We start from the raw sequence: 23,844 nt of genomic DNA, 5'->3' as shown, positions 1-23,844 counted from the left end.
AAAGCATTTTTTTACAACCTCTTCACCATGATAAAAAAAGTAGAAGCTTTAGAAAGAGTGCAGAGAAGAGCCACTAAGATGATGATGATGAGGGAGCTGGAGGCTAAAACATATGATGAATGCTTGCAGGAACTGGGTATGTCTAGTCTAATGAAGAGAAGCGTTAGACGGTTTGTCCCCTTGCCATCTTCTGGCAATTTTTAAATTACCATCATCAATCATCATCATTACGTAACAGGCCCATATCATCATGCAAAATTGTACAATATATTCAGTACCTGAAAAACTTTGCTAAACCATTTCTCCTTTTCTGTAGTTAAGTATTCTCTCCATCTCTTACATTCAAAACTACTTTTGAAAATCCCCGAGGGTTGCATCCAAGCATTTTACATACAGTATACTCTACTGATTCAGCGGTTCGAATCCCTAGTGCCGCATAACGGGGTGAGTTCCCATTACTTGTCCCAGCTTCTGCCAACCCAGCAGTTCAAAAGCACGTAAAAAATGCTAGGAGAAAAATAGGGACCACCTTTGGTGGGAAGGTAACCGTGTTCCGTGCGCCTTTGGCGTTGAGTCATACCAGCCACATGACCACGGAGACGTCTTCGGACAGCGCTGGCTCTTCGGCTTTGAAACGGAGATGAGCACCACCCCCTAGAGTCGGGAATGACTAGCACATATGTGCGAGGGAAACCTTTACCTTTACCTTTATACTCTACTTAAGCCTCCAATTTTGTATCTTGGGTGGGAAGGTAGAAGTGAGAGTTTGGTCCATTAATGCAAGTCAGAGAAAGTGCACACATTTACAGGATTAACCTAACCCAGTTTATAGAACCAAGAGTTTGGCCATTCTCTAAAGCCCAGTATCCTTGCATTTGCTGAGTTTTTCTCCAATGAACACCAGGAAAACCTCATAAGACAGTTGACCGAATTCAAATGCAAAACCAGAAATGGTCAAAACTCAACATTTTAATTTGGCCTCTTGTCAAAAAAAAACCAGAGATCAAAGGGGATGCAAGGTACAAGATTAAAATGGCGAAATTGAAAAAACCGAAGCGCCGAACCCAACATTACAATTGTTACTGAATGTAATTTTTGAGCAATCTTCCAATACTTGAGGGGCTGCCACAGAGAGGAGGGGGTCAAGCTGTTTTCCAAAGCACCTGAAGGCCAGACAAGGAAGAATGGAGGAAACTGACCAAGGAGAGATTCAACCTAGAAATGAGGAGGAACTTTCTGACAGTGAGAACAATCAACCCATGGAACAGAAGTTGCCTTCGGAAGTTGTGGGAGCTTCATCACTCAAGACTTTCAAGAAAAGATTGGATTGCCGTTTGTCAGAAACAGTATAGGGTCACCTGCTTGAGCAGGGGGTTGGATTAGATGACCTCTTAGGTCCCTTCCAACTCTGTTAATTTGTAAAAATCCAACCCGCGATCTCAAAATGTCGGCTTGTTAGCAGCTAATAAAAAGCAATGTTCTGTTTATCTACCAGACAGAATGCACTGACAGTCCTGGGCATTTCTTGACTTTTATCACGAAAGGAACAAACAAGCGAGTGGGTGAAGCTTTATTATTATTATTTTTTTTAAAACAAATAAAAGAAGTGCAGCTCCAAGGGCTCGGTTTTCCCATGGCATCGTTTACTCAGTGTAGACCAATATTATAAACCGGCAATAATTGGATTTTTTTTTTTTTTCATTTAAGCAGTCCCGGTAATCCCAGCACAGGCCCTGTGCTAGCTCTGCCAGCCATGTCTCGTAACAGGGGTCGGACTGGATCGTAGAAAAGCTGACATTTCTAGAAGCAGAGGGAACCAATTTTACAGACAGGTACAAAGAAAAGAGAGGGTTAATTCACAGCAGTGGTTTCAACTGGCATCCACGTATCCCGGGGGAGGTCAAAGGCAGAGGGAACAGTGTTAGGTTGGGATAACTTCGGTGAACCTGCGGAGGGAATCGTTCTGAGCTACCATTTTCCCTGGGGAACAGGTGCAGATTGGGAAGTCGAAGGACAAGAATTACCACCACCACCCCGGGTAATAATGAAAATAGTGGAAGAACTGCAGCAACTCTCAGAAGCGGTGATGCTCGCGTGGCTTCAAAGAACGGTTGGAGCCATTCATGGAAGGGTTGAGGGGGAATCAACAGCTATTAGCCTTGATGGCAGTGGGGCTACCTCTGAAGGTCATCTGCTAGGACAGGGATGGCTAACCTTTTTGCCGTCACGTGCCAAAAGCGGGGAGGGTCGTACGCATGATTGCCCACACCCATAATTCAATGCGCCCTGCTCCCCCACATGCATGCACACGACCCTACCGTGCAACCCCTGCTTTTGGCATGCGATGGTGTGGTGGGCCTGGTAGGTCTGTTTTTCGCCCTCCCCAGGCTCCAGAGGCTTTCTTGGAGCCTGGGTGGAGCCAAAACAGCCTTTCCCCCCACCCCACCCCGGAAGCCGGAAACAGCCCATTTCCTGACTTCCAGTGGGCCCAGAAGGCCCGAAAATCAGCATACGTGCTGGAGCTAAGCTGGGGCAACACTCACGTGCCCACAGATATGGCTCCGCTTGCCACCTGTGGCACGCATGCCATAGGTTCGGCATCACTGTGCTAGGAGGTTAGTGGCCTTCCCCAGGCAATCGGTTGGTCAATGTGACAACAGACTGTTGAAGTAAATGGACCGGAGGTCCAAGCCAACAAGACACTGCTTATGTCCTGATGATGGTAGAATAGGGGTGTCGAACTCGATTTCATGAAGGGCCGCATGAAGGGTTGAGTTTGACCTTGAAGGGGGAGGGGTGAGTGAGTGTGGTGGGGTAGGCGTGGCCATCTCGATGTCCTGCAGCCTTCCCGAGCTCCGTTTTCACTGGCAGAGGGCTGCAGGAGGCCGTTGCAGCCAAAAACGGAGCTCAGGAGGGATGCACACGGCCCTCACACGGCCCTTCCGAGCTCCAGTTTTTCTGGCAGAGACACAACAGGTCAGTCCTTTGCTGTTTCCAGGGTGGCCCCACAGGCCAGATCTAAGCACCCCAAGGGCCAGATCCAGCCCGCGGGCCTGGAATTTGGCATTCCTGACCTGGAAAGCCTTCACTACTACCGTAAATGACCTCTTTCTTGACAGCATGAAACACACCAATGTAGGCCATGTATGATTCCTCTTTACCCATGTATAGAGTTACTTATTCAAGGTTATCAAATCCAGCCTTACCTTCAAGCAACCCAGGTGCCCGAGGACCTAGGTAAACTTTGAACATGTCCACTCTTTAGCTACAAATATGCAGTAAAATGAACCAGAGGAGCACAGGTGGGATTGTCAAGCTTCTAGCTCTAATACCTAAAGCTGACCTTCGGCCATGGCTTAAGCGCGGTCTATTAATAAATCACAACTGACTATGTTCATACAGGTTACTCCATCAAAGCCATGGTCTCAACAGCTTTTGCGCAGCACGTGAAGCCACGGCAGGGAGCGTCAAACCCATCAGGGCGTCCAGACCAGGAATCAACTCCACGGCAACGCTAAAACTATTTTGTATTGAGATTGGCTAGAATAATGGAATCTTGCAAGTCTGATTGTGCTGGACGTCCCCCACCTCCCCACCCCTTTCTTATATTCAGGAGAATTAGGGAAGTGTCTGAGCCGGTTGGGGATTCTCCCTGCTTGTTTTGGACTTAATCCACGCTTTCACTCCCGTTGCTTTGGTAACAGATCTAGTCTACCTCCGTCAAGGTCATCCTCCTTACTTTTTAGAGCCAGACAACCATTGTATCTATCCTCCATCCAACTCAGCACATTTATAACTGAAAGAGGGGAAGAGAGGAAGAGGCTGTGAAGGCTCTATAAGCTATTCCTCGCGAAGACAGACATGCTGTAAAGAAAGAGACAAAGGAAATGTGGGAGCGTAAGCCAGTGGTGGTATTCAGCCGGTTCTACCCGGTTCGCGTGAACCGGTGGTGGCGGCGGGAGGCTCCGCCCACCTGCCCAGATGTCATCATGTCCCATTTTTGACGCGGAAGATCCCACGCGTTTGTGAAAGTGTGCACGCTCACATTTGCGAACTGGTAGCAAAGGTAGGTGTATACCACCCGATGTAGGCAGAGGGTGGGGTATCCTACCGTGGCACACGCACCAGGGGGAGCTAGCGAGGTGACGTGCCCCATGGTGTCATTGCACCTAGGACGTGGATTACGGGACCTTTTACACGAGCTCAGGGTGGGCTTCTACCTGCAAACATGACCCTTCAGCACACCAACAGAGACTCGTCATCACTGGGACTCCTTTCAGGGGCTGGGAGAGGGGAGGCGGGTATTGGCACTTCCATGGAATGGCAACAAGGAGGGTGAATGCCAAAAGGTTCTTCGTGACATGAGTGCGGGTCACCGTGGGGCCGGTCTTCCCCCCGGAAAGGAAGGGCTCCATGGCTTTCGGGGTACCCGGACTCCCAGTTTTTTAAGGACATTGGGTGACGCAGTTCTTCCCTCAGCAGCTGAGAATGCCTGCCATCTCCAGCTGTCCTGCCACGTGACCTCCTGCCCCGTTGGTGAATTTCTGTCACTCTTTCCAGCAAAGGGTCCCTAAATGTTCTTCCTGAATCTGCCTTGCCGGCTTGTGGGAGTCTGCCCTCAGAGGCATCTTCGGCCACACAGCTGTGCTGGCTCTCAGTGTCTGGTAGAGCAGCCGGGCAAGGGCTTGGCACACTCTCGGTGGACGGGACTTCCGCTGCTTCTGCCTCCAAGGCCAAGCGGCTGTTGGCAGGTTCGATAACCCCTCCGGCTGGGCCGCAAGCCTCTTCAGGAGAGGCAGGGAGACTCTCCGCAGGTGCCCCGTCTGTGCAGTTCAGGATCCCGTCCACCAGAACCGTCTGGGAGGTGCGCGCAGGGTGCAAGAGCGGGACCTGGCCTCTCGCTCGCGGCCTGTGAAAGAATCTGTTCCAGAGTCTGCCCAAACGTTGGCGGGAAGAGCTGCGCCTCGAGGAATGGCGCCTCATTTGCCGCCTCATGGCCGTTCGGATGTTCTGCAGCACGGAAGCCTGCAAAGATTTAAAAACAACAACAAATATTTCCCCTGGTGAGTTTTGTCAAAACTCTAATTTTGATTCAACCTGGAAATAAGGAGAAATTTTCTGACAGGGAGAACGATCGACCAATGGAACAGAACAGAATCCCTAGTGCCACATAATGGGGTGAGCTCCCATTACTTGTCCCAGCTTCTGCCAACCTAGCAGTTCGAAAGCACTTTAAAAAAATGCAAGTAGAAAAATAGGGACCACCTTTGGTGGGAAGGGAACAGTGTTCTGTGAGCTTTTGGCATTTAGTCATGCCGGTCACATGAGCACGGCAAGGTCTTCAGACGGAGCTGGCTCTTCGGCTTTGAAATGGAGGTGAGTACTGCTCCCTAGAGTCAGGAACAACTAGCACATATGTGCGAGGGGAACCTTTACCTCTACCTTATTCCTATTCTATTCTATTCTATTCTATTCTTATTCTTATTCTTATTCTTAGGCCTTACCTGGGATGCATTATAAACAGGGAAGTCTTCCACGGGTGGAATGAGGCCTTGTGCAATCAGCTGCCCGTAAGAAGGAGGAGCTTCGCGCCTTACAAACTCCGCCTCCAGGCGAGTCATCTGGGTTTCAAATGCCCTGGAAACGGGATCAAAGGCAAAAAAAATGCTTTTAAAAGAAAAGAAAACAATCAGGGAACTCAGCCTGGATCATCAGAGGAGCCTTTTAAAAGCATTTTTTAACAACCTCTTCAACTGAAGAGGTTGTAGAAAAAATGCTTTTAAAAGTAAAAAAAAAAAGTTGGCCACGCCCACCCAGTCACATTACCCACACCCACACTAAGCCACGCCCACAAAACCAGTAGTAACAAATTTTACATTTCACCACTGGTTTGTAGTGTTTGGGGACAACTGGGTCAGAACACAGACCCAACAGCATCGTCTTCTCCTCACCTGTATTCCCTGCTCCTCAGGGAGTACAGCTTGAAGGCACAACCCAAAGCGATCACTAGCAGCAACCCACAGACCAGGCTCCCAATGAGAGCAGCCGTGATGACTTTCCGGGGCACAATCACCAAACAGTTGTGCTCGTCGCTGCCATCCTGACAGTCCTCCTGGCCGTCGCAACGCCAGGTCTCAAAAATGCAGAGGTTGGTGCCGCAATGGAAGTTCCCCGGCTGGCACACAAAACAGTTCTTCTCATCCGACCCGTTGGGGCAGTTCTTCTGGTTGTTGCATCGGTCGAGCAAGGAGTAGCACAACCCACTGTTCCCCTCGCAGGGGTACTCATTCTTCTGACAGGCAGGACAGTTCTCCTCATCCTTACCGTTGGCGCAATGCCACCACCCGTCGCAGTGCTGCTTATCCGAGTAACACTCCTCCTCGTCCCCGCACGGGTGTTCCCACGGAAGGCAATAGCCTTTGACTTGATACGTTGCGTTGAACCCGTGGCCGGTGCTTTTCGACCAGGCGTAGTACAAGATGGTCATCTGGCCCTTGGAGGACTCCAGACTGACTGAGTGCTTATTATTCCGATACGAGAGCGTCTCTATCAGCTTGTCGGCTTTCTCCTCTAAGCCGTCGTACACCTTCACGTAATCCTTGTAGCCCAGCTGCAAACTGAGCTGCAGAAGGACGTGGCGGTTATCTTGGGTGTCCACCTGCCACGTGCAACAGAGGTCGGCCCGATTCCGATCCAGGCGGAACAAATCCGGCGAGGCAAACGACCCGTAAAAATTGCTCAGTTTCTTGCCGCAGGAGAGATCGGGGCAATTTTCTTCGTCGGAGCCGTCGCTGCAGTCTTTCACAGTGTTGCATTTCAGCTCGTTCAACAAGCACTTGGTGGAATGGAAAATGTTGCACTGGAATGTCCCCGAAGGACAGATGTTGGACTGGGGTTCCGTCGGGGGAAGGCTACAGTTTTTCTCATCAGAATTGTCCCCACATTCGTCCATGGAATTGCACTTCCAAGTGGTGGGGATGCATTTGCCATTCAGGCAGTGGAATTCGTCCGATTGGCAGCTGGCTTGGCCAACCTTTCCTGCCAAGTAAGAGAGAACAATTAGAAACTTCTGCTGCAAGCATGAGTTATTTATCTAAGGCTTAGATTTTATTTTTTTATCCTGCCTTTCTTACTTTGTAAGCCCAAAGTCACCCAGGTGGGTTTCATGATTAAAGCAGAACTAGAACTCCCAGTCTCCTGGTGATTGGCCCAAAGTCACCCAGATAACTTTCATGCCTAAAGTGGGACTAGAACTCCCCATTATCTGGTGATTGGCTCAAAGTCACCCAGCTGGCTTTCATGCCTAAAGCGGGACTAGAGTTCCCAGTCTCTTGGTGATTGGCCCAAAGTCACCCAGATGACTTTCATGCCTAAAGTGGGACTAGAACTCCCCATTATCTGGTGATTGGCTCAAAGTCACCCAGCTGGCTTTCATGCCTAAAGCGGGACTAGAGTTCCCAGTCTCTTGGTGATTGGCCCAAAGTCACCCAGATGACTTTCATGCCTAAAGTGGGACTAGAACTCCCCATTATCTGGTGATTGGCCCAAAGTCACCCAGCTGGCTTTCATGCCTAAAGCGGGACTAGAACTCCCCATTATCTGGTGATTGGCTCAAAGTCACCCAGCTGGCTTTCATGCCTAAAGTGGGACTAGAACTCCCCATTATCTGGTGATTGGCTCAAAGTCACCCAGCTGGCTTTCATGCCTAAAGCGGGACTAGAGTTCCCAGTCTCTTGGTGATTGGCCCAAAGTCACCCAGATGACTTTCATGCCTAAAGTGGGACTAGAACTCCCCATTATCTGGTGATTGGCCCAAAGTCACCCAGCTGGCTTTCATGCCTAAAGTGGGACTAGAACTCCCCATTATCTGGTGATTGGCTCAAAGTCACCCAGCTGGCTTTCATGCCTAAAGCGGGACTAGAGTTCCCAGTCTCCTGGTGATTGGCCCAAAGTCACCCAGATGACTTTCATGCCTAAAGTGGGACTAGAACTCCCCATTATCTGGTGATTGGCCCAAAGTCACCCAGCTGGCTTTCATGCCTAAAGTGGGACTAGAGTTCCCAGTCTCCTGGTGATTGGCCCAAAGTCACCCAGCTGGCTTTCATGCCTAAAGTGGGACTAGAACTCCCCATTATCTGGTGATTGGCCCAAAGTCACCCAGCTGGCTTTCATGCCTAAAGTGGGACTAGAACTCCCCATTATCTGGTGATTGGCTCAAAGTCACCCAGATGACTTTCATGCCTAAAGTGGGACTAGAACTCCCCATTATCTGGTGATTGGCCCAAAGTCACCCAGCTGGCTTTCATGCCTAAAGTGGGACTAGAACTCCCCATTATCTGGTGATTGGCCCAAAGTCACCCAGCTGGCTTTCATGCCTAAAGTGGGACTAGAACTCCCCATTATCTGGTGATTGGCCCAAAGTCACCCAGATGACTTTCATGCCTAAAGTGGGACTAGAACTCCCCATTATCTGGTGATTGGCCTAAAGTCACCCAACTGGCTTTCATGCCTAAAGAGGGACTAGAGTTCCCAGTCTCCTGGTGATTGGCCCAAAGTCACCCAGATAACTTTCATGCCTAAAGCGGAACTAGAGTTCCCAGTCTCCTGGTGATTGGCCCAAAGTCACCCAGATAACTTTCATGTCTAAAGTGGGACTAGAACTCACCATTATCTGGTGATTGGCCCAAAGTCACCCAGCTGGCTTTCATGCCTAAAGCGGAACTAGAGTTCCCAGTCTCCTGGTGATTGGCCCAAAGTCACCCAGCTGCCCTCTCTCCTCTTCGGCTCTCCCCCCTTCAGCTCCAAACTGTGTCAAACTACAAACAATCCCACACCCCAATTAAATTCAGGCTTGACAGCTGGCTTTCACGCCTAAACTGGGACTAGAGTTCCCAGTCTCCTGGTGATTGGCCCAAAGTCACCCAGATGGCTATCATGCCTAAAGTGGGATTAGAGCTATAGGGTGTATGAACTGTATGGAGTGTAAGTATGGGGTGACCTCTAGTTGCTATCCTGATATTAAAGTTTCACTGAACTAAGTCCTACTTGACAGACACATCTTGGGAGGTCTCTTGCCAACAAAACAAGTTTACTATTGCCTTCTTTCATTTTTTAAAAACATCCACAAGTAAACTATAGCCCAATATTGCCTGCTCATCTCGCCACTAGCAGTATCCTTGTGAAGAGACAAATGACAGTCTGACTCACTAAAACAGAAACCTAATACAACACTGAAATTCTACCTTGGCAATCACAATCTTCTTGTTCCCAACTTGCTCCAAGCAAAAATATTGTGTAGGTTAAGAGGTAGAATATTCTTCTCACTCTTAACCTACACAACGTTCTACTCATAAATCGCTTTATAGTTTCATTATACAGGAACTTGACAAAAGGCCCGAGAGAAGACAGGAGTACAGCTGGGTATACACATCACATTAAGCCATGGTCGGTCGATATTGTTGGTTGCACAAAAATGATGGGTTGAGTTTACAGAATGGAGCAAGCCGTAAACGCAGTCAGCAAACCTTCCTGGCTATCAACCGTATTTTTCAGAGTATAAGACGCACCTTTTTCCCCAAAAAAAGAGGGTGAAAATCTGGGTGTGTCTTATACTTCAAATGTAGCCCAGTGCAGCTTCTCAAACAGAGGTTTTAGAGGCTGAAAAAAGCTTCAGAAAAGAAACCCCAAATAGAGCTTCAGGAAAAAAGCCCCAAACAGAGCTTCGGAAAAAAAGCCCCAAAAGGAGCTTCAGAAAAAAAGCCCCAAACAGAGCAGAAAAAAAGCCTCCAAACAGAGCTTCAGAAAAAAGACCCCCAAGACCCCCAGAGCTTCAGAAAAAAAAGTCCCAAACAGAGCTTCAGAGGGTTTTTTTCTGAAGCTGTTTTGGGGGCTTTCAGGTGCAGAAAAAAGTTAAAAAGCAAAAAAAAAAAGCAAGGCACAGAGCTCACAACCAAGGAACCTATTGCTAAAATTCACCTCTGGCAACAGCTGATTGGAGGTATTCCGGGAGGCCTATCCACCTGCCAATCAGATTTTTTCTTATTTTCCTCCCCAAAAACTAAGGTGCGTCTTATACTCCGGTGCATCTTATACTCCGAAAAATACGGTATATTCATGCAACGTGCCGAGCCGAAATCAAGACACACGCACACCACAGTGTGAACTAGGTCGCAGTGAAAATTGTGCTGGACATGGATCCAAGAGATGTGAGTTTTTTTCTGGTTTACTCTAAGGCCGTGATGGCGAACCTATGGCATGCGTGCCAGAGGTAGCACGCGGGGCTCTCTCTGATGGCACATGAGCCATCACCCCAGTTCAGCTCCTCTGCGCATGCACACGTGCCTCCCACTGGCCAGCTGGTCTTTCAGTCTCTGCCATGCATGCGGGGGGGGGGTGTACATGCACAGAGGGTAGGTGGCATGTGGGGGGCCACACACATATGTGGGGGGGCCACACACGTATGTGTGGGGGGCAAGGGCCGCACATGCATACACAGGAGACACAGGAGACACAGGTGCATGCACTTTGGGCACTCAGTCCAGAAAAGTTTCGCCATCACTGCTCTAAGGTGTGTTAGCTTATTCCAGTTCGTTGTTCTCTCTTCGCCAGAAACCCCCGCTTGCTAGAATGATATGGAATTAATCTCTCACACAGACATGATATCCAGAAATGGAATGAACCAACAGAGGAGATTTTTACCTCGAATGTAAGAAAGGCGAAATCCCTGAGCCTGCGCTGAACTTGATGGGTCTGAGTGGAAAAAGATCCAGATGTGGTCCCTGGCAGAGATGAACGAAGGAGGGATAAAAGAGCCACAGACCTTGTACTCTTCCCCTTTGGAAGAAGGACCCATCATCAGCCAGTCTATGGAACATTTGGGAGAGTCCTCCACATCAAAGTTCTTAAAACTATCAAGACAAAAAGATGGAGAAGAAGAAAAAAGAAGAAGAAGAAGAAGACATACAAATGAAGAAAAAGCAACCCGGTTCACATCTTGCATTCCATCAGAGATTGGTGACCTTTGGAAGGGGTGGCCCTGGGCTTCCTGACCTTCTCAAGAACTTCAGAGACGTGTGTTTTGTTGGGTTTTTGGGCAGGGGAAGGAGGCTCCTGCTGGGATCCTGTTATAAGTGTCAGGATCAGTCATGAGGCACGTTTTTCCAGCATCATTGCAATTTTGAATCGTGATTAAGCAAATGGTCATGGGTCGAGAACTACCTGTATTTTATAGGTTAGATAGAGAAATAGAGAGATAGGTAGATAGAGTCATAGATGGGGATGGATGGATGGATGGATGGATGAGAGATGATGATAGATAGATAATAGATGATAGATAGATAGATAGATAGATAGATAGATAGATAGATAGATAGATAGATAGATAGATAGATAGATAGATAGGCAGACAGATAGATAGATAATAGGAAGGGAGGGAGGGAGGGAGGAAGGGAGATGGATGGATGAGAGATGATAGATAGATAGATAGATAGATAGATAGATAGATAGATAGATAGATAGATAGATAGATAGATAGACAGACAGACAGATAGACAGACAGATAGATAGAAAATAGGAAGGGAGGGAGGGAGGGAGATGGATGGATGAGAGAGATGATAGATAGATAGATAGATAGATAGATAGATAGATAGATAGATAGATAGATAGAAGATGATGACAGAGAGATAAGAGAGAGAGAGAGAGAGAAAGAAAGAAAGAAAGAAAGAAAGAAAGAAAGAAAGAAAGAAAGAAAGAAAGAAAGAAAGAAAGAAAGAAAGAAAGATACTTCGTTAATATTTTTTTTAAAAATGTTATTATTTTTATGTGATTCAGGCAGTGTGATTTTGCCAGCTTGTAACAAAGAAAGCCCCAACAACTAATCGGCAAAGGCATTCTTAGAAGCCGTAGCTTAAGAGCTACAAACAAGATTCCTTTTGTTGGTGTAACTGAAGGTAGAGTGAAATGTTAATTCATTAGACCAGATGGAGAGGAAGGGTCTCCGTTACTCTTGAATGCGCATTACATCACCTATGATATCATTCCCATCAATTATGTCGATGGCAGCAACAGCCAAATGGCACAAACAGCTCTGAGTGATGTATATTTGTACATTATTTGCATAATGACATATTTCTCAGTGGTGTAAATTGCTGACATAATTGCACTTCCAGATTATTTTGGATGCTCATTCCTTATTTTGGTGGGATGTCTGTGAAATCTGCCCTAAGCTGAATTGAGATGTCACCACTGTCTAACAACGTCTGTAGTTCTATCAACAAAAGGTTTGTTTAATCAAATACATTTTTATTTGTATACATTCTGATATAAAATATCCAATCTTGTGTTACTGTTTTGGCCATCTCAGGTCAAACTATTTACCGGCTTGGTTGTCCCAACACACAAAAGGCGGTGCTCAGGCTGCCCCGTGAACTCAGCCTCCATCTTAAGTCAAAATTTTGGTGACTTCTTTAAAGGTAAAGGTTCCCTTTGCACATATGTGCTAGTTGTTCCTGACTCTAGGGGGCGGTGCTCATCTCCGTTTCTAAGCCGAAGAGCCAGCGCTGTCCAAAGACGTCTCCGTGGTCATGTGGCTGGCATGACTCAACGCCAAAGGCGCACAGAACGCTGTTACCTTCCCACCAAAGGTGGCCCCTATTTTTTCTACTTGCATTTTTTACGTGCTTTCGAACTTCTAGGTTGGCAGAAGCTGGGACAAGTAACAGGAGCTCACCCCGTTACGCGGCACTAGGGAGTCGAACCGCTGAACTGCCGACCTTTCAATCGACAAGCTCGGCATCTTAGCTACTGAGCTACTGCATCCCTTTGACTTTAAGTAGAGTCAATTGCACGAACACAACCGTTATATTTAGGGTTGAGGATATTGTATGAATATCCTCAACCCTACGGCATAGGATATTGCACAGCAGCAAAGGACTACCTGTACCATACAACGATTCGTTTAATGACTGTTCAAAGTTACAATGGCCCTGCAAAAAATGACTTATGACCATTTTTCACATATGACCATTGCTGCATCTAGTCAAGTGATCAAAATGGACAACTGGCATGCATTTATGATGATTGCAATGTCCCGGGGTCATGGGATCCCCTTTTGTGACCTAAGCCAGGTTCACTTAACGACCATGTGACTAGACAACTGCGGTGAGTCACTTAACAACCGTGGCAACAAAAGGTTGTAAAATGGGGCAAAATTCACCTAGCTACTGTCCCACTTAGCAACTGAAATTTGGGGCCCAATTGTGATCATAAGTTGAAGACTACCTGTCCTCGCAACCAGGTCAATCAAACCATGCTTAAAGCAGACCATGGCTTAATGCGATGTGTGAGCACAATCCCTGCCTCTCACTCACCCTAACTTTGATCATGTAGTCCAGTGATGGCTAACCTTTTTGCCATTGTGTGCCAGGAGGGTGAGGGGGGCGCATGCACATGTGCCCACTCCCATAATTCTATGTGCCCTGCTCCCGCGCATGCACGCACGACTCTCCCACCCCCGCTTATGGCACGCAATAGCCCGGTAGGCCCGTTTTTCTCTCTCACCTCGCTCCAGAGCCTCTCTATGAGTCTTGGGAGGGTGAAAACTGCCTTTCCCATCCCTTCTGGAGGCCCTCCGGGGGCCAGAAATGGCCCACTTACCAACTTCCGGTTGAACAGGAAGTGATATTTTTTGCTGTCCCCAACCTCCAGAGACTCCTAGAGAGGCCGGAGCTGAGCTGCCCACTGATATGGCTACACGTGCCATAGGTTTGTCGTCACTGATGTTGTCCATCGGAAGCTAAAACCACATTTTAACTCCAGCAAAAGCCCTATAGAAGAAACCTGCTTCACAGGTAAGCCTCAACTACACCTGAAACTCAACAAGGAATATATATATATAAAGGTAAAGGTTCCCGTTGCACATATGTGCTAGTCGTTCCCGACTCTAGGGGGCGGTGCTCATCTCCGTTTCAAAGCCGAAGAGCCAGCACCGTCCGAAGACGTCTCCGTGGTCATGTGGCCAGCATGACTAAACATCAAATGCACACGGAACACTGTTCCCTTCCCACCAAAGGTGGTCCCTATTTTTCTACTCGCATTTTTTATGTGCTTTCGAACTGCTAGGTTGGCAGAAGCTGGGACAAGGAACGGGAGCTCACCCCGTTACACGGCACTAGGGATTCGAACTGCTGAACTGCCTACCTTCCAATCGACAAGCTCAGCGTCTTAGCCCCTGAGCCACTGCATACAGTATATACATATGTGTGTGTATGTATGTATGTAAAAAAATCATAAATCCCACCTAATAGTGATGACATCGCCACGATCTCCTTGGATGTACCAGCTGCAGTTCATGGCCGGGAGATAGTTGAGTGGCCAGGAAGGACTATAGATGACCCCTCGCCGTTCCATATGCTGCTCTGGTTTTCCACTACAAGCAGCTGTCGGAGGTAGCATCAAGAAACAGAAGGTTAAAACTCCACAGCATCTGCTCTTTCGGAGAAAAATACCATCAGGTTGATCTTTGCCTTATCAATTCCTGTTCCTTCTATTTTACTAAACTCTTTGCTTGCCTGACTGAAATGCGCCGGGAGAAGATTTTCTTTCTTAGCAGAGGATCAATAGCCTAAATAGGTCTGCCAAAAGGAAAGGAAATTTTGGGGGGTTTTTTGCACAAAGCAAGCCAAAGAAATTAACATGATGTGCAAACTCGGTTAAGGAATCTCCTCATCGTCAGGCAGAATTCAGAAGAAAAGCTAAATACCAATTTTTTAAAAAAATCAAAAAAATCAGCTGATCCTGAGGAGCGATGCATTTTTTTTTCCCCATAAACTGACACACGTTTTACTTTCCAAAATTAGTTTTAGAAGCAGGGGATGTTCTAAATCTGTTAGCCTGGTGTTATTTTTGGACCTCAAAAGAGTAAGAAGATGCTATGACCAGTGGTGGGTTTCAAAAAATTTTACTACCGGTTCTGTGGGTGTGGCTTGGTAGGTGTGGCATGGCTTGGTGGGCATGGCAGGGGAAGGATACTGTAAAATCTCCATTCCCACCCAACTCCAGAGGAAGGATACTGCAAAATCCCCATTTTCTCCCAATCAGCTCGGACTCGGGAGGCAGAGAATAGATGGAGGTGGGCCCAGTCAGAGGTGGTATTTACCGGTTCTCCAAACTACTCAAAATTTCCGCTACCGGTTCTCCAACACTGGTCAGAACCTGCTGAAACCCACCTCTGGCTATGACCATATAATGAGTGGATTGTTAAGGAAGTCATTCAGGGAACAACTCAACATTATCTTTTGATCAATGCTTTTGGGTAATACCAAAATACTATTTCCCTGAAAATAAGATTATATTTTTTTGAACCCCGAAATAAGCGCTTGGCCTTATTTTCAGGGAGGTCTTATTATTTTGGGGCGCATGGAGCAAGATGAGGCTCCTCTTGCCATCTTACCTGATTTCCAGCTCTGCGTTTAAATATTTTCGGGGAGGGCTTATTTTCGGGGGGAGGCTTAGTTTAGCGCATGCGCTCAAAAACCCAATTGGGCTTATTATCAGAGGATGTCTTATTTTCAGGGAAACAGGTTACATTTTCATTTATTTTGAAAGGGGCCATCTTTTTCTTAACATGATACTTACCCGGGCTTATGAGTCACCAAGAAGACTATGAAATTTAAATTATAATTAAAAAGAAATGCGTCTTACCTAAAGAAGGGACTGCACTCTCAATTTTCCCCGTCAAGAAGAGATTCACTGTTTTGAAAATCCAAAAACATGAATTAGACGTTAATACAGCGGCATTTACCATAAGATATTGATTAAAAACATACCTATATCGGATGAGTTTTGAAAGTGTTGCTACAAGCCAGCTTGGGCTTAACTTTTCATGATGTCTAAAGTAAGAGAACGATGAGTAAAAAGAATGAGGCATATACCTGCAAAAATTTTGTAAAGTGGGAAAGTGGTGAGGAAAGTGGGAAAGTGGTGTAAAGTGGTGAGGAATTTTGTAAAGTGGGAAAGAGGTGTAAAGTGGTGAGGAAAAAAAATAGGATTTTGGCTGGCTGAAGAATTCCCGGAATTGAAGTCCACAAGTCTTAAAGTTGCCAAGTTTGGAAACCCCTGAACTATACCAAGGAGGTATTAACCAGTGGTGGGATTCAGCCAGTTCGCACCACTTCGGGAGAACTGGTTGTTAACGTTCTGAGCCGTTTGGCAAACTGGTTGTTGGAAGAAATCATTAGGGCAGAGAACCGGTTGTTAAATTACTTGAATCCCACCACTGGTATTAACCCTGATGAAGTATGATTTGCTTTAATTGTGGTCTGTGTAAGCTACAGTCGGCTCCCTTGTTATAACATGTTATACCAGTATTTTTCAAACTTGGCAACTTTAAGATGGGTGGATGATTTCTCCCACGCTGGTGCCTGATGCATCTCCATCCCCTCTGAAAACATTGTGAGTTTTTTAAACCCTGCTTTTCTTTCTCTGACTTCCCCAACCGTTTCAGACAGTTCGCAGCATCTCCCAGATTTGGTCTTTACCAAGCACCTTCTGGTCCTTTCCTGCTCACACTTTAGCTCATTGGTGGCACAGCAGTCATTGTAATGCAATACGTAAACTGAGATTTCAGCAGGTTATGCAAACCAGTTGAATGCTTATTCAAAAATCCCTGCCTATGCAAACCGCAGCTTAGCGGGAGGCACAATAGGCAGTATCACAAACCCAGCTCCAGACGACTTAGGCTGTCCGTACAAGCCACAATGACAACATGTCACCACGTTGTCCTTTGATTTCATTTATTGACTTGATGGGTCCTGACTCTAAATGACTCCAGGCGGCTCCAGGATACATCAGAGAATATAGTGACACCTTGAGAGGAAACAACCACCAACTAGGTACAGAACCTGGAAGTTGGAAGATGTTTTAAGTGCAGAGAAGAACAAAAAAAATGATTAGGGGCCTGGAAGCTAAAACAGATGAGGAACGGTGCAGGAATTGGGTATGTCTAGTCTAGTGAAAAAAGGGGGTGACATAATAGCAGCATTCCAGTATTTGGGGGGCTGCCACAAAGAAGGGGAGATCCACCTATTTTCCAAAGCACCAAAAGGCAAGACAAGAAACCATGAATGGAAACTAATCAAGGAGAGAAGCAACCTAGAACTAAGCAGAAATTCCCTGACAGTGAGAACAATTAACCAGTGGAACGGGTTGCCTTTCAGAAGTTGTGGAGGTTTTTAAGAAGAGACTGGACAGCCATTTGTCTGAAATAGTATAGACCCCATGATGCGAACCCGTGGCACGAGTGCCACAGGTGGACACGGAGCTATATCGGTGAGCGTTGCCCTAGCTCAGCTCCAGAGCGCATGCCTGCACTGGCCAGGTGATTTTCGGGCCTTCTGGGCCCACAGGAAGTCAGGAAACAGGCTGTTTCTGGCCTCCAGAGGGCCTCCGGGGTGGGGGGGTGAGGAAGGCTGTTTTCGCCCTTCCTAGGCTCCTAGAAAGTCTCTGGAGCCTGGGGAGAGCGAAAAACGGGCCTTCTGGTCCCACTGTGCCATTGCATGCCAAAAGCAGGGGGAGTGCGGGGGGAGTTGCATGAGATGCGCAGGGGGGTGGGAAGCATTGAATTATGGGTATGGGCATGCATGCACACGACCCCCACATGCTCCCCCAACTTTTGGCATGCGACGGCAAAAAAGTTAGCCATCACTGGTATAGGGTCTCCAGATGGAGGACGGGGTTGGACTAAAACAGGGGTCTCCAACCTTGGCAACTTTAAGACTTGTAGACTTCAACTCCCAGAGTTCTTCAGCCAGCAAAGCTGGCTGAGGAATTCTGGGAGTTGAAGTCCACAAGTCTTAAAGTTGCCAAGGTTGGAGACCCCTGGACTAGAAGACCTCCAAGGTCCCTTGTTATTCTGTTATTGTTCTGTTATTGTTATCTCACATCCAGAGGAGCGGGCTCCAACCAGGTTAGCCTAAGTGGTCCATGACTTGGGAGAAAAGAAACTTTGCAATGACAACAGGCTGGGAGCCTCCAGATCTCAGCAGGAGCCTTATTCCCCTGAGCACTTTCTTAAAACACCCCACTCTAAGTCTCAGAGGTGCTTTTTTCAAGAGGCAACTGGGACTTTCTGGCTTTTCTTTGAAGACATTTCGCTTCTCGTTCAAGAGGCTTCAGAAGCTTCCTGAATGAGAAGCGAAATGCCTTCAAAGAAAAACCAGAAAGTCCTCTTGAAAAAGCTCCCCTGGGACAACCCTGACCTGGATGACTGAGAATCTCCAAAGACACCCCACTCTAAGTGTAGATAACCTCACGTGCTCTCCTCTGGACTCCCGTGACCTAGACAGGCTGTTTAAGCAGGTCTTCCTGAAGAAGCTACAGCTAGCTTGCTCTACTGAATAGGCCAGCAAAAGCCAAACAGACCCCTTTAAGCTCTGCAGAATGTTTGATGTGACCTGAAAGGGCCTTTAAAATTCAGCCATAGTGCGATAGCCTAGAGCACTGGCACCTTTCATTAAAACTACATCACAGTAAGACTCTGGCTTTTTATGTTATTTCTATTTATAGAATAGCATTCCTTTTGATGGCAGGAAGGAGAAAATAAACCTGAGGAGGGGAAGAGCGGGAGGCAGCTGTTACATCCTGGTTTTTTCACCCAATGCTTATCCACCAAGACTAGAAATGTGTATCATACATCCTCACCCGACCTCAATTTCAATTCCCTCCAGCTCCAGGCTCCTACCTCCAAACTGTATCCACTATCAATAATAATAATAATAATAATAATAATAATAATAATAATAATAATAATAATAATAATAATAATTATTATTATTATTATTATTATTATTATTATTATTATTATTATTTAATTTTTATACCGCCCTTCTCCCGAAGGACTCAGGGCGGTTCACAGCCAGATAAAAACAACAATGAATGAATACAATACAGGTAAAACAATAATTAAAAAGCTTATTCAAATTGGCCCCAATTTAAAATACATTTAAAACCATAAAATCTATTTAAAATTTAAAAACCCAGTAATAAAAATTCTAAAAAATTCTATGCCAGTCCTGCGCGAAAAAAGATACGTCTTCAGCTCACGGCGGAAGGTCCGAAAGTCAGGAAGTTGTCGAAGTCCTGGGGGAAGTTCGTTCCAGAGGGTAGGGGCCCCCACAGAGAAGGCCCTTCCCCTGGGGGCCGCCAGCCGACATTGTTTGGCTGACAGCACCCTGAGGAGTCCCTCCCTGTGAGAGCGCACGGGTCGGTGGGAGGCAAACAATGGCAGTAGGCGGTCCCGTAAGTAACCCGGTCCTAAGCCATGGAGCGCTTTAAAGGTGATAACCTAATGACTTCTATGGGGAACTTATCCTAGATCAGTGGTTTGCAAAGTATGAACTGGTATCGGGTGCAAAGAATCGGGACCACATGTTAAGTTCTAGGTAAGCTGCTTTATTATTCATGCCCATAGATGAGAATCTAGCCAACTAATGGGCAGCACTAAATTGGGGCTAGATAAGAGTCAATGGCATTCAAGAGGGCTGGACTTTGATTGTTTGTGAGACTCTAGGCTGATTACTCTCTTAATTCCGCCCTCCAGGCTCAGCCTGTCCTTCTACTATAACTGTGGACCTCTGGGGATCCGCAAAGCCAAATCAACAAATATTTTTAAATGTCTCCGTTTTTAATTTCTAATACAGCAAATGCTGATAGATACAATTCCTATCCCACCAAAAGCTCTTTGGGGTCCTCAATTATTTTTAAGAACGTTAAAGGGTCGTGAAACTAAAATATTTTTGGGGCATTACCTTAAATTAAGCATAAATGGCAAGGCTCATTTCTAATTTTTTTTTAAAGTTTTCCATTTGTCTGCCCACAAGGTAATCAACACTGATGATATTACCTAGTTTGGTAATGAAATGTCTGAAAGAAAACCACTAAGCTCAGACAGCATCAAGGACCTGATTATCAACACTGAATCTGGGAGGTGTTCGCCCACAGAGAAACTTACAAAGCAGTCTGTCAAATTAACTCTTCTTACTCAGACTAACCACGAAGTAAATCTACAGATTTCATCATCCACATTAATGCATCTTCATTTTAGAGGAATTATTTAGTAGCAAATAAAGCCTTCTCTTTACAAGCTGATAACTAATAGGTAATAAATCAAAATCTGAGGCTGCTAAACGCTAGGCAGACTGTCTCTCTACTTCTCTACTATAATGTCTCTCGATCAAAACTCCTGGAAAAATGAAGAAGTATTACTGCAATTGGCAGGATAGAAGACAGGAAGTGGAGCACACAGGAAACAATGCAAAGAATAAAACAGCTAATATAGCAAAGGACATCATATCCTGATATGTCTCAAATGCTATCCACCCTTGATATTGCTAAAATAGTTAGCATCCATGGTGCATCTCTTACACCCTCTAAAAATGAGCAGGTACAAATTAAAAAGTGGGACCACTCTTCTAGCCTAGTGAAATGTTCAGACAATCTTGCCATAAAGCCTGTGAAAATAACACTGCAGTTTTTCTTGAAATCGGTATCAGACCAAATAGGTTACTATGCATAATAAATATACCTCAATAGCAAAATGCGTTCCTTATTACGGGTTCCAGATTTTTTTTAATTGAGCAGAGGCATTAAAGGGATGCCAAAAAAAAATAGGTTTGCGCAAAGAGTCATCATTCTAAGGACCGGAAAGTTATTCCTGTGTTCTGCCTTATGCCGTGAAATTTAGCAGACTATTTGACTTCCTGGCCCAGGAAATCGTTCAGTTATATTCCTTTTCTATCCTGCGCCAGAGTCACAACTTAATAATGTTTGCCTTACAGTCCAGAATTCATACCGCTGTTTAGAAATAAGCCCCAGTGAACTAAACGGACTTCCCAGGTAAGCTTACAACCGATTTTATAGTTGCATTACTATCTCATAATGGCTTTTTATAAGTGCATTCCCTGCCTTTGAGCTAACTAAAAATCTATTCTAAAATGTGGTTCTTCTTTTTTTAAAAAATTGCTTTCTCTATGCATTATTTATATCTGGAAATTTTCAATGGATGACGTTAATAAAAGTTGTTGTTGCTTTTTTTTTTAATGTCCCGGACACAGGGATAGAATGTCTATGATGTCATCAGCAACAAATCGAGCCACAAAGTGGCCAAACTTGTTGCAAAATGGAACTGAGGCTTCTGCCTTCTTGTCAACTTGGTCTAACCAACTTAGCCAAAGCCGCTCCAGACAGAGAGAGAGAGAGAGAAAAAAAAACCCACCCACCCACCCACCTTAAAAACCACAGGTCCCACTCCGACTGCGGAACGTGGAATGGCAGCTGGGATCTCCCAACCCGCCTGCACTCCCGCAAACCAAGCTGATGTCACTTCATCCATCCCGCAGTGCCCTTGCCTTGCACGAGGAAAAAAAAAAACCACGCGTGCTTGCTGAAAGCTGCAGTCATGCACAACCCCGGCGCTCTCTCCCCACTCGGGACCTGCTCGACGGCGCAAAATCCGACCTAGGTTGGTTAACCTGCAGAAAAAAGCGCCCCCCCCCGCATCCCAAAAAACAAAAGCGCTATTTTGTCTTTCTTTCCAAGCTGTACTGGATGCTGGACTCCTGGGGTGTGTGTGTGTGTGTGTGTGTGTGTGTGTGTGTGTGTGTGTGTGTGTCGGGGGGGGCAGAGGGGTGGGTTGCATGACCTTAGGAGTCCCCTAGGATGTCCCACGGGGCGCCTGCGGCTCTTACCCCGCGCATCAAGCGCTCCCGGGCGCCCCAGCTCGAGCGGAGCCGGGTTGGGAAAGTGCGCGTAAAGGATCCGAATTCCTCCCCCTCGCCCCCTCCGGCTTCTTTGGGGGTCCCACAACCAGATGCCCCCCCTGCCCACCCCGAGGGGCTGATGATCTCCACCTGGGCACTAGGAAGGGACGCCCCTTCCCCAAAGGTCCAGGATGCGAATTCGGCGCCAGGATCGGGCTGGCCTCGGAACTCACCCAAGCAGAGCGCAGCCAGCGGTCCCAGCGCGCCCGGGGGCCGCGGCTCTGCAGACGCCGCTTCCATGGCCGGCCGCTCTCCGCGCTGCGCCTCGGCCCGCCGGGGCGGGCGAGGATCACAGCGGCGCGGGGAAGCGGGGAGCATCCCGTCCGTGGCCCTCCATGGCCCTCGCCTCCCTCGCTCGCTCGCTCGCTGGCTGGCTGGCGACGGCTGAGCTGGGAGGCCGCCGCCGCCGCCGCCGCGATCTGAAACCCAGCCCCGCGTGACGCGACGGCTCGGAGGGGCAGGTCGACAGGCAGGCAATCGCCCGCCGGGCCTCCTCCTCCTCCTCCTCTTCCTCCTCCTCCTGGCCCGGCTCCGCCCCGCGTTTCCCCAGCCCGGCCGCCGCGCCTCCGCGCATCGCGGAGCGCTGGAGGAGGATGCTTGCAAGTCTTGCAAAGACAATAGAATAGAATAGAATAGAATAGAATAGAATAGAATAGAATAGAATAGAATAGAATAGAATAGAAGGAATGGAATGGAATGGAATGGAATGGAATGGAGTGGAGTGGAGTGGAGTGGAGTGGAGTGGAGTGGAGTGGAGTGGAACAGAAGAATAGAATAGGAATAGGAATAGGAATAGGAATAGGAATAGGAATAGGAATAGAATAGAATAGAATAGAATAGAATAGAATAGAATAGAATAGAATAGAATAGAATAAGAATTTAAAATAGAATAGAATAGTGGAGGGGAGGGGAGGGGAGTGGAATAGAAGAATAGAATAGAATAGAATAGAATAGAATAGAATAGAATAGAATAGAATAGAATAGAATAGAATAGTGGAGTGGAGTGGAGTGAAGTGGAGTGGAGTGGAAAGGAAGAATAGAATAGAATAGAATAGAATAGAATAGAATAGAATAGAATAGAATAGAATAGAATAGAATAGAATAGAATAGGAATAGGAATAGGAATAGAATAGAATAGAATAGAATGGAATGGAGTGGAGTGGGTGGAGTGGAGTGGAATAGAATAGAATAGAATAGAATAGAATAGAATAGAATAGAATAGAAGAATAGAATAGAATAGAATAGAATAGAATAGAATAAGAATTTAAAATAGAATAGAATAGTGGAGTGGAGTGGGTGGAATAGAAGAATAGAATAGAATAGAATAGAATAGAATAGAATAGAATAGAATAGAATAGAATAGAATAGAATAGAATAGAATAGAAAAGAATAAGAATTTAAAATAGAATAGAATAGTGGAGGGGAGTGGAGTGGAGTGGAATAGAATAGAATAGAATAGAATAGAATAGAATAGAATAGAATAGAATAGAATAGAATAGAATAGAATAGAATAGGAATAGAATAAGAATTTAAAATAGAATAGAATAGTGGAGTGGAGTGGAGTGGAATAGAAGAATAGAATAGAATAGAATAGAATAGAATAGAATAGAATAGAATAGAATAGAATAGAATAGAATAGAATAGAAAATAGAATAAGAATTTAGAATAGAAATAGAATAGAACAGAATAGAATGGAACGGAACAGAACAGAATAGAACTTTATTGTCACTGAATAATTGGCATACATTAAAATGAAATTTCATTGCATATAGGTCTCAGAGGGTCACCACCTCAGATTCTCAGCCATCCAAGTCATGGCTGTCCCTACGATGCTTTTTCAAGAGGCAATTGGACTTCTCTTGTTTTTTGTTTGCAGTCGTTTCGCTTCTCATCCAAGAAGCTTCTTCAGCTCTGACCCATCATCCAGTCATCCAGACACTGAATAAAGTGACTTTTTTTTTTCACACGTCTGTTGCAGAATTCCCCCTGGTCACATGATTAAAATTCAGACACCTGACAACTGACTCATATT

General features: G+C 46.2%; 1 protein-coding gene across 4 annotated transcripts; it reads right to left on the bottom strand.

Annotated features, from left to right (window-relative positions):
* Positions 1-1,556: 1,556 nt before the first annotated feature.
* Positions 1,557-22,243, bottom strand: LRP3 (LDL receptor related protein 3). Of its 4 annotated transcripts, XM_058155608.1 has the most exons (8): positions 21,986-22,243; positions 15,700-15,747; positions 14,297-14,435; positions 10,699-10,907; positions 5,952-7,038; positions 5,505-5,637; positions 4,221-5,025; positions 1,557-1,800 (listed from the first exon to the last, which is right to left on the bottom strand). In XM_058155608.1, the coding sequence occupies exons 1-7, from the start codon at positions 22,128-22,130 to the stop codon at positions 4,237-4,239; spliced, it is 2,550 nt and encodes an 849-aa protein (XP_058011591.1). In that variant the 5' UTR covers positions 22,131-22,243; the 3' UTR covers positions 1,557-1,800; positions 4,221-4,236. The 4 variants fall into 4 exon arrangements, with proteins under 4 accessions (XP_058011591.1, XP_058011590.1, XP_058011592.1 ...); XM_058155607.1 differs by having other exon boundaries at positions 1,557-5,025; XM_058155609.1 differs by having other exon boundaries at positions 1,557-5,025; positions 14,297-14,482; positions 21,986-22,075.
* Between the last annotated feature and the right edge of the window lie 1,601 nt (positions 22,244-23,844).

Source organism: Ahaetulla prasina, chromosome 12 (genome assembly GCF_028640845.1).
Source record: "Ahaetulla prasina isolate Xishuangbanna chromosome 12, ASM2864084v1, whole genome shotgun sequence".
Taxonomy (NCBI): domain Eukaryota; kingdom Metazoa; phylum Chordata; class Lepidosauria; order Squamata; family Colubridae; genus Ahaetulla; species Ahaetulla prasina.
Note: the sequence above shows the minus strand (reverse complement) of the source record. Positions and strands in the feature narration are given on the sequence as shown.

Coding starts and splice junctions, on each gene's coding strand:
- LRP3 (XM_058155607.1), bottom strand. CDS start 22,130: ATGCTCCCCGCTTCCCCGCGCCGCTGTGATCCTCGCCCGCCCCGGCGG. Junction 15,748..21,985: donor GCTGGCTGCGCTCTGCTTGG/GTGAGTTCCGAG, acceptor TTTTCAAAACAG/TGAATCTCTTCTTGACGGGG. Junction 5,026..5,504: donor CTGTTTATAATGCATCCCAG/GTAAGGCCTAAG, acceptor AAATCTTTGCAG/GCTTCCGTGCTGCAGAACAT.